Below are 15,212 nucleotides of genomic sequence, written 5' to 3'. Positions count from 1 at the left end.
GGTAAGCAAAATGAAATGCTTCGCTGAGTGCAGCTGGATAAGAACGCAAATGTCAAACCCTGAACTGTTGAAACAAAAATGGGCAATATTCTCTAGTTGCACACCATTTATATATCATGTCACAAAATTTTCAACTTTGTATGGATTCAGAGAAGTTGCGGCTCAATGAAATCTGTCTCTTCCTTTAGAAGTATAGATACAATGTAAAATGAATATAATTCACCTATTCCTTAAAAGAAATTAAAAACATCATTGTATCTAAAAAAAACTTAGTACTGCTTAATGAACAAATATGTAAAAAGTTATGTTTTCTTTGTTCATAGATATAGAAAGATGTGGTATGAGTGACAAAAAGACAACTCTCCATCCAAGTCACAATATATAAAAGTTAACCATTATAGATCAAAGTACATTCTTCAACACTGAGCCTTGGCTCACAACGAACAGCAAGCCATAAAGGGCCCCAAAAAATTACTAGTGTAAAACCATTCAAACAGGCCTAGGAAAACCAACAGTCTAATCTATATAAAAAACGAGAAACAAGAAACACTTATCAACCACATAAACAAACTACAACTACTGAACATCAGATTCCTGAAGTAGGACAGGTGTAAATAATTGCAGCAGGATTAAATGTTTTAATGGTACCAAACCTACTCCCTTTTGTGAAACAATAGTGTAACATCACTATTATAGAAAGACACACTATAAAATATCAATTGAAATAAAAATAAAAGACGACATATTTTACCATAACAGTCCAGTTTCATGGCTGGTTTTAAGATCTCGGCTTATGATTGGCTGATAAACAACTTTGGACTCTTTAATAGCTGTCATGTCCAGTTCACCACCTTTACCAATTATTCTCTAAAATAGAAGTTTGTTATAAAGTCAAGAACATCTTATTTCATTAGAAAAATTCAGCATGAAAATTCACTTGAATACTTTAATTCATGTTCAAGTTTATTGACATAAGTAGACAAAACGTAATGCAGGGCAGTATGAGAGGAAGTAAAGAGTTATTAATAAATTTAAACTTACACATTTCAATTTGTACTGGAGTAGATTTATCTTTTCGAAGCTATAAACGTAGATTCTACCACTGCATCAAGTGTAATACAACATTTTTCTACGAGAGACAGTAAAATTTTACATGAATGTTTTTAACTGTCAAGAGTGGATAAGTATCGTATTGCATGAGATTTATCAGAGGCGAATTTAGGGGGGGGGGGGCCTCCTTTTTGGGAAAAAATTTGGTTGCTTATATAGGAAATCACTGAAGCGTGACTGAAGCAGGCCCCCTCTAAGGTCAGTCGGTGGGCCCCCACTTATGAAAATTACTGGATCAGCCACTGTTTATTGGTGGAATCTGTTTCTCAAATGATTTTAATTTAAGACAGTATGCAGATAATTTTAATCCTTCTATTTGTACGAACTGCAAAAAGATGTTGTTCTTTCTACATGATGTCATCATGAATGATTGCTTTTATCTAAGACGTCACAATAGCAATTTCAGAGAGAGCAAAAAAATTTGATGCCATAATTTAATTTTGACCAATGAAAAACTGAGATCAATAGAACCACATGTTGAATAAATAAAAGTTATCAACAGGTCAGGAAAAAGATAAATCCAGTAAAAATTAAGAGATTAAATAGCAATATGAACTAGGTGCAATTGGCCACCTAGGCAAACTAAGGTAGTCATTTGATATAGGGGAGATAACTTTGACAAGTTTATTTGTTCTTGCTGAGAGTAACCACCTGTGTTTTCTCGAAATACAAAATCATTAGTATTTTATTGTTTGATTTCTGAATCTGAGTACGAAAATCCTGCTCAAAAGTTTTATGACCTCAACGTCCCTCATGATTCAAAATTTGTACTTACACCCGGATCTGATATTCTGATTTTAACACAGTCACCATGTTTACAATCATATAACGGGTCTTCCACTTCCTTTATCAAAGTCTTAAACTTCTCAACAATTTTGCTAGTAGACACAATATCAGCTGATGACAAAGCAGTTGCCTTCCCTGGGAAAACACTTACAATAGCACCATCTTCTGCGCTAAAATAGAAATACTGTGCAATCAGAAATTATTGCGATTTTTTTAATTATCACTAAAAATGTGACAGGGTTATTATTGCAACAATTTAAACTCATATTTTGAATTTTTGTTTGTGAATTAAACAGGATTTTTTTCAATTTCACAAAAATATAAATCTCATTTTAGTTTTAAATGACAAAATCACAATAATAAATGCACACAATAATTGCTGGATTTAGATTATCACTTTTGAAGTCACTTTAATCAGATACTGAATAAGATGCATATGAATTTTTCTGTGTTTATGTAATTTGTATAATACACATTCTAACTTAGAAAACAGTCATGTAAAGATCAACTCTGAGGATGTATATGAAATTTTGGAAATGAATTAGAACTTCTAAAAAATATATGATATACTTGGTATGCTTGAAAAATGAGTTTGTACAAATAAATCTTATTTAATTTAAAATCCCATTAATAATGTCTGATTGTCTTCAGTCAAAATAATTATGACATCTTGAAAGGCTATTATATTTTTTGTTTGTTTGACGCCTTACATGGACAGGAAGGATTCAGAGCCAAAATTTAAAATAGCCTTCCAAGGCGTCATAATTATTTAGACTAGATTGGCCTATGTGCCTCCAATTGACTGTTCAATAGAAAAAAATAAATTCAAATGAATATTTTCTGTCCTTATTAAGGCACTGTCATGCATGATACAGAACTTACTCTCTGAGTAATAAACCCTTCTTCCCTTCTGTGTTATAAACCAGCTCTACTTCATTGTAAGCTAAAGGATCTAGTGGAACCTTGTTTAATACACTTTCCATATACGTGGACGGACTTGACACAACTCTTTTATTGTTGCAATAAACCTGTGGTCGTAGATAACTTCTAAGTTCCTAGAAAATACAATTTCAACAATATTAATTTATGATTTTTTTTAGCAATATATTAGCTATTTTTATATCAGAACAAACATGCATACTTAAGGTATTTACTTTATCATGTTGAATATTCATAAGGCATTAATTTATTCTGGTCTCTAAAGGTCAACACTAGCTGTCAAATCATCATTTTGCCAGTTTTCAAGAATTTTCAGCATTAAAATTGTTCTAAGTGCCAACACTGTAGAATTCAGTGGAAATCTCTTAAGATTTTTTTAAATTTTGCCTTTAAGAGAAATATCTTATGCCATACATAATTTACAACTATCATTATCAGTGAAGATTCTAAATTAATAAATTGTTCTGCTCTATTAAACAGATATATCATGTTAAGAAGGGATATTTGCGAAAAATTCCAGTCGAGAGAATGTTAAATTTCTCAAGCCATAAGGCAAGGGAAATTCATTCTCAAGACTGGTATTTTTCGCAAATACCTTCAAGAACATGCTATATTTGTTTAATTACATCGAATGTTAATGTTTTAAAATCGCATTGATGATCCTGACATTACAAGTGTCCAGTCAGATAGAGTATTTTGGGGCAAATATCACTGCAGAGAGTATAAAAGACATATAATTTTTGCAAATACCCTGGTGGCGTTAAAAAATGAGCGATATTTATTTGATAACAGTAAATTGGTGAAAAATACACTGGCTATCAACCAATCAAAACCCAGGATTTTTACATAAGGTGTTTTATACATGAAATTCATGGTTAGTTGTTTTTCTTAATGCAAAATTTACCCATAAGTCAGCAGCACAATCTGTACAAATCCCACAATCCACACATCCTGGTAGAGAAGTTTTACACAGACACTCTCTAAAATTATCTCCCATAATGCCATTGTATTTACACTTCCTGCCTAGCCCACAGCATCTGTTACACATGGAACAAACAGACTGATTGAACATACTGTCAACCTTCTTCCAAAGATGTTTGCAACCAAAAGAGTTGTGAACTGAAAAATGAAAACAATTAAATTCAAATGTTCAACAAATAACATATTTTTATTGGCCAATGTATACAGAGATTGGCAAAACCACGAAATCAAATAGCCTCAAATATACAAGTTTTCATCAATCCACGAAAAATTAATACCGTTGAAAATAAAAGAATCTACAGTATATGTTTTTGTTTCAGATTTTAGTGTGACATCCATTTTCACTGAACTAGTACACATTTTTGTTTTGGAGCTAGCTAAAGCCCACCTCTGAGTGCAGAATTTTCTATCTGTATTGAAGACCCAGGCTGTTTTTTGCTCGTTAGTCAGGTTGTTGTCTCTTAGACATATTCCCCATTTCCATTCTCAATTTTATTTCAGAACTTGAATGTATCCATTGTAATGAATATAAGAGATTTAGCATTTGAAGCCTTTGAATCAAAGAAATATACCTTGTTGCTTAACAATCCGCTCTATTGATACTGTTGTTGAATTATTTCAGTGGATATCATTTTCATGGTTTGAGAAAATTGTATAATTTTTCAAATCTTGATTTCAAGGTTTTAAAAAATTCTATACTTTATATAAAACCTTCATAAAACTATTCTTTTATTGAGAACAAGTGAGCTGAAAATGAGTTACATGGAAATTCATTGACATGTTTTATAGATACAAGGTTTATTAACCAAAACAATATTTATAACATCCTCAGCCTATGGCCTCAATCATTACGGTCACGGTTAATCACTTAAGAAATAAAAATTAAAATACAAGTAAATAGCCACTTACCAAAACCATTTGGAACTTCTCCTGATTCTAGATATATGATATCACGTTGTTTTAGAACTTTTTCAATCATGTCTGTGTACAAGCAAAAGATGTTCCAAGTGTATTCTTTCACATAAAACTCTGTTGCGTCATTGACAGGCTCTGTTTTTAAATCAGGCAGGTAACATTTCGTCTGAACTACAATCTCTCTGTTGTCTAAAAGTACAAAATGCCATAGAATCTAAGGTGGTTTAAATAAAAAATAAACAGCTGCACAATAAGCACATGAAACACCTGACACTTTTTCAAGAAAAAGTTCAATAACTTCTAAATTTCATATAAGAAATTCATGAAAAACTAAAAAAGGTTATCTTAATATATACAACCAGTCACCAAAGTTTCATAAAGACTGCTCAGAGCACTTTAAAGATATTGTTGGAAAACCTGGAAAATCCCTCCTTTTTATGAATAAAAAACTATGACTCAGAAAATCAAAATCTAAAATGTGTGTGTTCTGCATAATACAAATGTATCCTATTATGACAACATTACAATAATTTTCATGATAGAAGTCTTAATGAAAATCATTCACTTACCACCTGCCCAATTCAAAGCTTTTATAGCAGTTTGAACACAACCTATCTGAAAGACAGCACCGTCTGAAGTTACCAGTAGAGGTCTGCCATATTTAGCAGCAGAAGACACAACACCTGGCAACACTTCCTTGGCAACAGGGTAGATAAATTTATAAGATTTTTCCATTACAACAAAGTTTGATGGCTTCTTTTCACTGTAAAATGCATCCTGTAAGTGAACATAAATAAGCAAAATAAAATTCATTTTCATTTTCATTTGTTTTTTATAAACTACAATTATAAGTAAATAAACAGTATTACAATCTTTTGATCTTAAAAAGCTTCTGTTTTTAAAAGTTTAAGAATCTAGGATGGTTAAGGAAGCTAATAAATATTTTCAAAACTGCAGACTGTATGTGATGCTAACTGGAAGAAAGAGTAAGTCCATTTATAAGTAATATACAGAAAAAAGTAAATAATTTTTACAAAATTTCATTTTAGATAATAGATTTCGATCATTAACAAGTTTCTGTCTAAATTTGGTAGAAATCCAGCATATTTTAAGGAAGTTATCAAAATTTCCAAAACGTTAAACCACAGAGGGAATATTTGTGGACACCCTCAATGACAACGACGAGGGAATGTATAGGATCTCTATGTTTTTGCATTTTGAGAACAGACTCGACAAAAATGGTGCATTCACTTATCAAATAAGGAAACTTCTGTTTATGATCCAAAAAATCTACGACTTTTTAAAACCAATTTCCAGACTATAAGTTAGAGAAGCCTTGCATCACAACTCTATTGGTTGTCTGAAGGTGTGCTATTCCAAACTATAAGTTAGATAAGCATTGCAGCAACTCTATTGGTTTTCTGAGGGTGTGCTATTCCAGACTTTAAGTTAAAGAAGCCTTGCAGCGACTCTATTGGTTGTCCCAAGGTGTGCTACTCCAGACAATAAGTTAGAAAAGCCTTGCAGCAACTCTATTGGTTGTCCTAAGTTGTGCTATTCCAGGCTATAAGTTAGAGAAGTCTTGCATCAACACTATTGGTTGTCCGAAGGTGTGCTATTCCAAACTATAAGTAAGAGAAGCCTTGCATCAACTCTATTGGTTGTCTGAAGGTGTGCTATTCCAGACTATAAGTTAGAGAAGCCTTTCATCAACTCTATTGGTTGTTGGAAGGTGTGCTATTCCAGACTATAAGTTAGAGAAGCCTTGCATCAACTCTATTGGTTGTCAGAAGGTGTGCTATTCCAGAATATAAGTTATAGAAGCCTTTCATCAACTCTATTGGTTGTTGGAAGGTGTGCTATTCCAGATTATAAGTTAGAGAAGCCTTGCATCAACTCTATTGGTTGTCCGAAGGTGTGCTATTCCAGCCTGCAGCAACTTTAATGATTGTCTTAAGGTGTGCTATTCCAGACTATAGGTTAGAGAAGCCTTGCATCAACTCTATTGGTTGTCCAAAGGTGTGCTATTCCAAACTATACGTTATAGAAGCCTTGCAGCAACTCTATTGGTTGTCCGAAGGTGTGCTTTTACAAACTATAAGTTAGAGAAGCCTTGCAGCAACTCTATTGGTTGTCCCAAGGTGTGCTATTCCAAACTACAGGTAACAGAAGCCTTGCAGCAACTCTATTGGATGTCCCAAGGTGTGCTATTCCAGACTATAAGTAAGAGAAGCCTTGCATCAACTCTATTGGTTCTCTGAAGTTGTGCTATTCCAGACTATAAGTTAGAGAAGCCTTGCAGCAACTCTATTGGTTGTCCTCAGGTGTGCTATTCCAGACTTTAGTTTAGAGAAGCCTTGCATCAACTCTATTGGTTGTCCGAAGTTGTGCTATTTCAGACTATAAGTTAGAGAAGGCTGCAGCAACTTTAATGGTTGTCAGAAGTTGTGCTATTCCAGACTATAATTTGGGAAGCCTTGCATCAACTCTATTGGTTGTCCGAAGTTGTGCAATTCCAGACTATAAGTTAGAGAAGCCTTGCAGCAACTCTATTGGTTGTCCTAAGGTGTGCTATCCCAGACTATAAGTTAGAGAAGCCTTGCATCAACTCTATTGGTTCTCTGAAGTTGTGCTATTCCAGACTATAAGTAAGAGAAGCCTTGCATCAACTCTATTGGTTGTTTGAAGTTGTGCTACTCCAGACTATAAGTAAGAGAAGCCTTGCATCAACTCTATTGGTTCTCTGAAGTTGTGCTATTCCAGACTATAAGTTAGAGAAGCCTTGCATCAACTCTATTGGTTGTCCGAAGTTGTGCTATTTCAGACTATAGGTTAGAGAAGCCTTGCAGCAACTCTATTGGTTGTCCCAAGGTGTGCTAATCCAGACTTTAAGTTAGAGAAGCCTTGCAGCAACTCTATTGGTTGTCCGAAGGTGTGCTATTCCAAACTATCAAATAGAGAAGCCTTGCATCAACTCTATTGGTTGTCCAAAGGTGTGGTATTCCAAACTATAAGTTAGACAAGCCTTGCAGCAACTCTATTGGTTGTCCCAAGGTGTGCTACTCCAGACTTTAAGTTAGAGAAGCATTGCAGCAACTCTATTGGTTGTCCGAAGGTGTGCTATTCCAAACCATAAGTTAGAGAAGCCTTGTAGCAACTCTATTGGTTGTCCGAAGGTGTGCTTCTCCAGACTTTAAGTTAGAGAAGCCTTGTAGCAACTCTATTGGTTGTCCCAAGGTGTGCTACTCCAGACAATAAGTTAGAGAAGCCTTGCAGCAACTCTATTGGTTGTCCCAAGGTGTGCTACTCCAGACAATAAGTTAGAAAAGCATTGCAGCAACTCTATTGGTTGTCCGAAGTTGTGCTATTCCAAATTACAAGTTAGAGAAGCCTTGCAGCAACTCTATTGGTTGTCCTAAGGTGTGCTATTCCAGACTATAAGTTAGAGAAGCCTTGCAGCAACTCTATTGGTTGTCCTAAGGTGTGCTATCCCAGACTATAAGTTAGAGAAGCCTTGCATCAACTCTTTTGGTTCTCTGAAGTTGTGCTATTCCAGACTATAAGTAAGAGAAGCCTTGCATCAACTCTATTGGTTGTTTGAAGTTGTGCTACTCCAGACTATAAGTAAGAGAAGCCTTGCATCAACTCTATTGGTTCTCTGAAGTTGTGCTATTCCAGACTATAAGTTAGAGAAGCCTTGCAGCAACTCTATTGGTTGTCCTAAGGTGTGATATTCCAGATTTTTGGTTAGAGAAGCCTTGCATCAACTCTATTGGTTGTCCGAAGTTGTGCTATTTCAGACTATAGGTTAGAAAAGCCTTGCAGCAACTCTATTGGTTGTCCCAAGGTGTGCTAATCCAGACTTTAAGTTAGAGAAGCCTTGCAGCAACTCTATTGGTTGTCCAAAGGTGTGCTATTCCAAACTATCAAATAGAGAAGCCTTGCATCAACTCTATTGGTTGTCCAAAGGTGTGGTATTCCAAACTATAAGTTAGACAAGCCTTGCAGCAACTCTATTGGTTGTCCCAAGGTGTGCTACTCCAGACTTTAAGTTAGAGAAGCCTTGCAGCAACTCTATTGGTTGTCCGAAGGTGTGCTATTCCAAACCATAAGTTAGAGAAGCCTTGCAGCAACTCTATTGGTTGTCCGAAGGTGTGCTTTTCCAGACTATCAGTTAGGGAAGCCTTGCATCAACTCTATTGGTTTTCTGAAGTTGTGCTATTCCAGACTATAAGTTAGAGAAGCCTTGCAGCAACTCTATTGGTTGTCCTAAGGTGTGCTATTCCAGACTATGGGTTAGAGAAGCCTTGCAGCAACTGTATTGGTTGTCCGAAGTTGTGCTATTCCAAACTACAAGTTAGAGAAGCCTTGCAGCAACTCTATTGGTTGTCCTAAGGTGTGCTATTCCAGACTTTAAGTTAGAGAAGCCTTGCAGCAACTCTATTGGTTGTCCTAAGGTGTGCTATTCCAGACTATAAGTTAGAGAAGCCTTGCATCAACTCTATTGGTTCTCTGAAGTTGTGCTATTCCAGACTATAAGTAAGAGAAGCCTTGCAGCAACTCTATTGGTTGTCTGAAGGTGTGCTATTCCAAACTTTAAGTTAGAGAAGCCTTGCAGCAACTCTATTGTTTGTCCAAAGGTGTGCTATTCCAGACTACAAGTTAGAGAAGCCTTGCAGCAACTCTATTGGTTGTCTGAAGGTGTGCTATTACAAACTATAAGTTAGAGAAGCCTTGCGTCAACTCTATTGGTTGTCACAAGGTGTGCTATTCCAAACTACAAGTTACAGAAGCCTTGCAGAAACTCTATTGGTTGTCCCAAGGTGCGCTATTCCAGATTATAAGTAAGAGAAGCATTGCATCAACTCTATTGGTTTTCTGAAGTTGTGCTATTCCAGACTATAAGTTAGAGAAGCCTTGCAGCAACTCTATTGGTTGTCCTAAGGTGTGCTACTCCAGACTATAGGTTAGAGAAGCCTTGCAGCAACTCTATTGGTTGTCCGAAGTTGTGCTATTCCAAACTACAAGTTAGAGAAGCCTTGCAGCAACTCTATTGGTTGTCCTAAGGTGTGCTATTCCAGACTATAAGTTAGAGAAGCCTTGCAGCAACTCTATTGGTTGTCCTTAGGTGTGCTATTCCAGACTATAAGTTAGAGAAGCCTTGCAGCAACTCTATTGGTTGTCCTAAGGTGTGCTACTCCAGACTATAGGTTAGAGAAGCCTTGCAGCAACTCTATTGGTTGTCCGAAGTTGTGCTATTCCAAACTACAAGTTAGAGAAGCCTTGCAGCAACTCTATTGGTTGTCCTAAGGTGTGCTATTCCAGACTATAAGTTAGAGAAGCCTTGCAGCAACTCTATTGGTTGTCCTTAGGTGTGCTATTCCAGACTATAAGTTAGAGAAGCCTTGCATCAACTCTATTGGTTCACTGAAGTTGTGCTATTCCAGACTATAAGTAAGAGAAGCCTTGCATCAACTCTATTGGTTGTTTGAAGTTGTGCTACTCCAGACTATAAGTAAGAGAAGCCTTGCAGCAACTCTATTGGTTGTCCTAAGGTGTGCTATTCCAAACTATCAAATAGAGAAGCCTTGCATCAACTCTATTGGTTGTCCGAATGTGTGCTATTCCAAACTATAAGTTAGAGAAGCCTTGCAGCAACTCTATTGGTTGTCCCAAGGTGTGCTACTCCAGACTTTAAGTTAGAGAAGCCTTGCAGCAACTCTATTGGTTGTCAGAAGGTGTGCTATTCCAAACTATAAGTTAGAGAAGCCTTGCAGCAACTCTATTGGTTGTCTGAAGGTGTGCTATTCCAAACTATAAGTTAGAGAAGCCTTGCAGCAACTCTATTGGTTGTCCCAAGGTGTGCTATTCCAGACTACAAGTTATGGAAGCCTTGCAGCAACTCTATTGGTTGTCCGAAGGTGTGCTATTACAGACTATAAGTTAGAGAAGCCTTGCAGCAACTCTATTGGTTGTCCCAATGTGTGCTATTCCAAACTACAAGTTACAGATGCCTTGCATCAACTCTATTGGTTGTCCTAAGGTGTGCTATTCCAAACTATAAGTTAGAGAAGCCTCGCAGCAACTCTATTGGTTGTCCCAAGGTGTGCTACTCCAGACTTTAAGTTACAGACTCTATTGGTTGTCCCACGGTGTGCTATTCCAAACTACAAGTTACAGAAGCCTCGAGAAACTCTATTGGTTGTCCCAAGGTGCGCTATTCCAGATTATAAGTAAGAGAAGCCTTGCATCAACTCTATTGGTTCTCTGAAAATGTGCTATTCCAGACTATAGGTTAGAGAAGCCTTGCAGCAACTCTATTGGTTGTCCTAAGGTGTGCTATTCCAGACTATAAGTTAGAGAAGGCTGCAGCAACTTTAATGGTTGTCAGAAGTTGTGCTATTCCAGACTATAATTTGGGAAGCCTTGCATCAACTCTATTGGTTGTCTGAAGGTGTGCTATTCCAAACTATAAGTTAGAGAAGCCTTGCAGCAACTCTATTGGTTGTCCCAAGGTGTGCTATTCCAGACTACAAGTTATGGAAGCCTTGCAGCAACTCTATTGGTTGTCCGAAGGTGTGCTATTACAGACTATAAGTTAGAGAAGCCTTGCAGCAACTCTATTGGTTGTCCCAATGTGTGCTATTCCAAACTACAAGTTACAGATGCCTTGCATCAACTCTATTGGTTGTCCTAAGGTGTGCTATTCCAAACTATAAGTTAGAGAAGCCTCGCAGCAACTCTATTGGTTGTCCCAAGGTGTGCTACTCCAGACTTTAAGTTACAGACTCTATTGGTTGTCCCACGGTGTGCTATTCCAAACTACAAGTTACAGAAGCCTCGAGAAACTCTATTGGTTGTCCCAAGGTGCGCTATTCCAGATTATAAGTAAGAGAAGCCTTGCATCAACTCTATTGGTTCTCTGAAAATGTGCTATTCCAGACTATAGGTTAGAGAAGCCTTGCAGCAACTCTATTGGTTGTCCTAAGGTGTGCTATTCCAGACTATAAGTTAGAGAAGGCTGCAGCAACTTTAATGGTTGTCAGAAGTTGTGCTATTCCAGACTATAATTTGGGAAGCCTTGCATCAACTCTATTGGTTGTCCGAAGTTGTGCAATTCCAGACTATAAGTTAGAGAAGCCTTGCATCAACTCTATTGGTTGTTCTAAAGGTGTGCTATTCCAAACTATAAGTTAGAGAAGCCTTGCAGCAACTCTATTGGTTGTCCTAAGGTGTGCTATTCCAGACTATAAGTTAGAGAAGCCTTGCAGCAACTCTATTGGTTTTCCGAAGGTGTGCTATTCCAGACTTTAAGTTAAAGAAGCCTTGCAGCAACTCTATTGGTTGTCCCAAGGTGTGCTACTTCAGACAATAAGTTAGAAAAGCCTTGCAGCAACTCTATTGGTTGTCCAAAGTTGTGCTATTCCAGACTATAAGTTAGAGAAGCCTTTCATCAACTCTATTGGTTGTTGGAAGGTGTGCTATTCCAGACTATAAGTTAGAGAAGCCTTGCATCAACTCTATTGGTTGTCAGAAGGTGTGCTATTCCAGAATATAAGTTATAGAAGCCTTTCATCAACTCTATTGGTTGTCGGAAGGTGTGCTATTCCAGATTATAAGTTAGAGAAGCGTTGCATCAACTCTATTGGTTGTCCGAAGGTGTGCTATTCCAGCCTGCAGCAACTTTAATGGTTGTCCTAAGGTGTGCTATTCCAGACTATAGGTTAGAGAAGCCTTGCATCAACTCTATTGGTTGTCCAAAGGTGTGCTATTCCAAACTATAAAATAGAGAAGCCTTGCAGCAACTCTATTGGTTGTCCGAAGGTGTGCTATTACAAACTATAAGTTAGAGAAGCCTTGCAGCAACTCTATTGGTTGTCCCAAGGTGTGCTATTCCAAACTACAAGTTACAGAAGCCTTGCAGCTACTCTATTGGTTGTCCCAAGGTGCGCTATTCCAGACTATAAGTAAGAGAAGCCTTGCATCAACTCTATTGGTTCTCTGAAGTTGTGCTATTCCAGACTATAAGTTAGAGAAGCCTTGCAGCAACTCTATTGGTTGTCCTATGGTGTGCTATTCCAGACTATAGGTTAGAGAAGCCTTGCATCAACTCTATTGGTTGTCCGAAGTTGTGCTATTTCAGACTATAAGTTAGAGAAGCTTGCAGCAACTTTAATGGTTGTCAGAAGTTGTGCTATTCCAGACTATAATTTGGGAAGCCTCGCATCAACTCTATTGGTTTTCTGAAGTTATGCTATTCCAGACTATAAGTTAGAGAAGCCTTGCATCAACTCTATTGGTTGTCCGAAAGGTGTGCTATTCCAAACTATAAGTTAGAGAAGCCTTGCAGCAACTCTATTGGTTGTCCTATGGTGTGCTATTCCAGACTATAGGTTAGAGAAGCCTTGCATCAACTCTATTGGTTGTCCGAAGTTGTGCTATTTCAGACTATAAGTTAGAGAAGCCTTGCATCAACTCTATTGGTTCTCTGAAGTTGTGCTATTCCAGACTATAAGTTAGAGAAGCCTTGCAGCAACTCTATTGGTTGTCCTCAGGTGTGCTATTCCAGACTTTAGGTTAGAGAAGCCTTGCATCAACTCTATTGGTTGTCCGAAGTTGTGCTATTTCAGACTATAAGTTAGAGAAGGCTGCAGCAACTTTAATGGTTGTCAGAAGTTGTGCTATTCCAGACTATAATTTGGGAAGCCTTGCATCAACTCTTTTGGTTGTCCGAAGTTGTGCAATTCCAGACTATAAGTTAGAGAAGCCTTGCATCAACTCTATTGGTTGTTCGAAAGGTGTGCTATTCCAAACTATAAGTTAGAGAAGCCTTGTAGCAACTCTATTGGTTTTCCCAAGGTGTGCTTCTCCAGACTTTAAGTTAGAGAAGCCTTGTAGCAACTCTATTGGTTGTCCCAAGGTGTGCTACTCCAGACAATAAGTTAGAGAAGCCTTGCAGCAACTCTATTGGTTGTCCCAAGGTGTGCTACTCCAAACAATAAGTTAGAAAAGCATTGCAGCAACTCTATTGGTTGTCCGAAGTTGTGCTATTCTAAACTACAAGTTAGAGAAGCCTTGCAGCAACTCTATTGGTTGTCCTAAGGTGTGCTATTCCAGACTATAAGTTAGAGAAGCCTTGCATCAACTCTATTGGTTCTCTGAAGTTGTGCTATTCCAGACTATAAGTAAGGGAAGCCTTGCATCAACTCTATTGGTTGTTTGAAGTTGTGCTACTCCAGACTATAAGTAAGAGAAGCCTTGTATCAACTCTATTGGTTCTCTGAAGTTGTGCTATTTCAGACTATAAGTTAGAGAAGCCTTGCAGCAACTCTATTGGTTGTCCTAAGGTGTGCTATTCCAAACTATCAAATAGAGAAGCCTTGCAGCAACTCTATTGGTTGTCCGAAGGTGTGCTATTACAAACTATAAGTTAGAGAAGCCTTGCGTCAACTCTATTGGTTGTCCCAAGGTGTGCTATTCCAAACTACAAGTTACAGAAGCCTTGCAGAAACTCTATTGGTTGTCCCAAGGTGAGCTATTCCAGACTACAAGTTAGAGAAGCCTTGCAGCAACTCTATTGGTTGTCCCAAGGTGTGCTATTCCAGACTACAAGTTAGAGAAGCCTTGCAGCAACTCTATTGGTTGTCCGAAGGTGTGCTATTACAAACTATAAGTTAGAGAAGCCTTGCGTCAACTCTATTGGTTGTCCCAAGGTGTGCTATTCCAAACTACAAGTTACAGAAGCCTTGCAGAAACTCTATTGGTTGTCCCAAGGTGAGCTATTCCAGATTATAAGTAAGAGAAGCCTTGCATCAACTCTATTGGTTTTCTGAAGTTGTGCTATTCCAGACTATAAGTTAGAGAAGCCTTGCAGCAACTCTATTGGTTGTCCTAAGGTGTGCTATTCCAGACTATAGGTTAGAGAAGCCTTGCAGCAACTCTATTGGTTGTCTGAAGTTGTGCTATTCCAAACTACAAGTTAGAGAAGCCTTGCAGCAACTCTATTGGTTGTCCTAAGGTGTGCTATTCCAGACTATAAGTTAGAGAAGCCTTGCAGCAACTCTATTGGTTGTCCTTAGGTGTGCTATTCCAGACTATAAGTTAGAGAAGCCTTGCATCAACTCTATTGGTTCTCTGCAGTTGTGCTATTCCAGACTATAAGTAAGAGAAGCCTTGCATCAACTCTATTGGTTGTTTGAAGTTGTGCTACTCCAGACTATAAGTAAGAGAAGCCTTGCAGCAACTCTATTGGTTGTCCTAAGGTGTGCTATTCCAAACTATGAAATAGAGAAGCCTTGCATCAACTCTATTGGTTGTCTGAAGGTGTGCTATTCCAAACTATAAGTTAGAGAAGCCTTGCATCAACTCTATTGGTTGTCCGAAGTTGTGCTATTTCAGACTATAAGTTAGAGAAGGCTGCAGCAACTTTAATGGTTGTCAGAAGTTGTGCTATTCCAGACTATAATTTGGGAAGCCTTGCA

The 15,212-nt window shown here is 37.6% G+C and overlaps 1 protein-coding gene across 1 annotated transcript in view; it reads right to left on the bottom strand.

The window, feature by feature from the left end:
• The window catches only part of LOC134697791 (uncharacterized), an 82,036-nt gene that overhangs the window by 5,202 nt on the left and 61,622 nt on the right, over window positions 1–15,212 (bottom strand). Inside the window, exons 14-19 of the mRNA XM_063560077.1 lie at window positions 5,301–5,508; window positions 4,726–4,920; window positions 3,740–3,954; window positions 2,779–2,951; window positions 1,886–2,066; window positions 752–867 (exon numbers count right to left, since the gene is read on the bottom strand). Of these exons, the coding sequence (XP_063416147.1) occupies window positions 752–867; window positions 1,886–2,066; window positions 2,779–2,951; window positions 3,740–3,954; window positions 4,726–4,920; window positions 5,301–5,508 (1,088 nt within the window). The remainder of the gene's footprint in view (window positions 1–751; window positions 868–1,885; window positions 2,067–2,778; window positions 2,952–3,739; window positions 3,955–4,725; window positions 4,921–5,300; window positions 5,509–15,212) is intronic.

The sequence above is a fragment of the Mytilus trossulus genome, chromosome 14, assembly GCF_036588685.1.
Source record: "Mytilus trossulus isolate FHL-02 chromosome 14, PNRI_Mtr1.1.1.hap1, whole genome shotgun sequence".
Taxonomy (NCBI): Eukaryota; Metazoa; Mollusca; class Bivalvia; order Mytilida; family Mytilidae; genus Mytilus; species Mytilus trossulus.
This window is presented reverse-complemented; position numbering and strand designations above follow the sequence as displayed.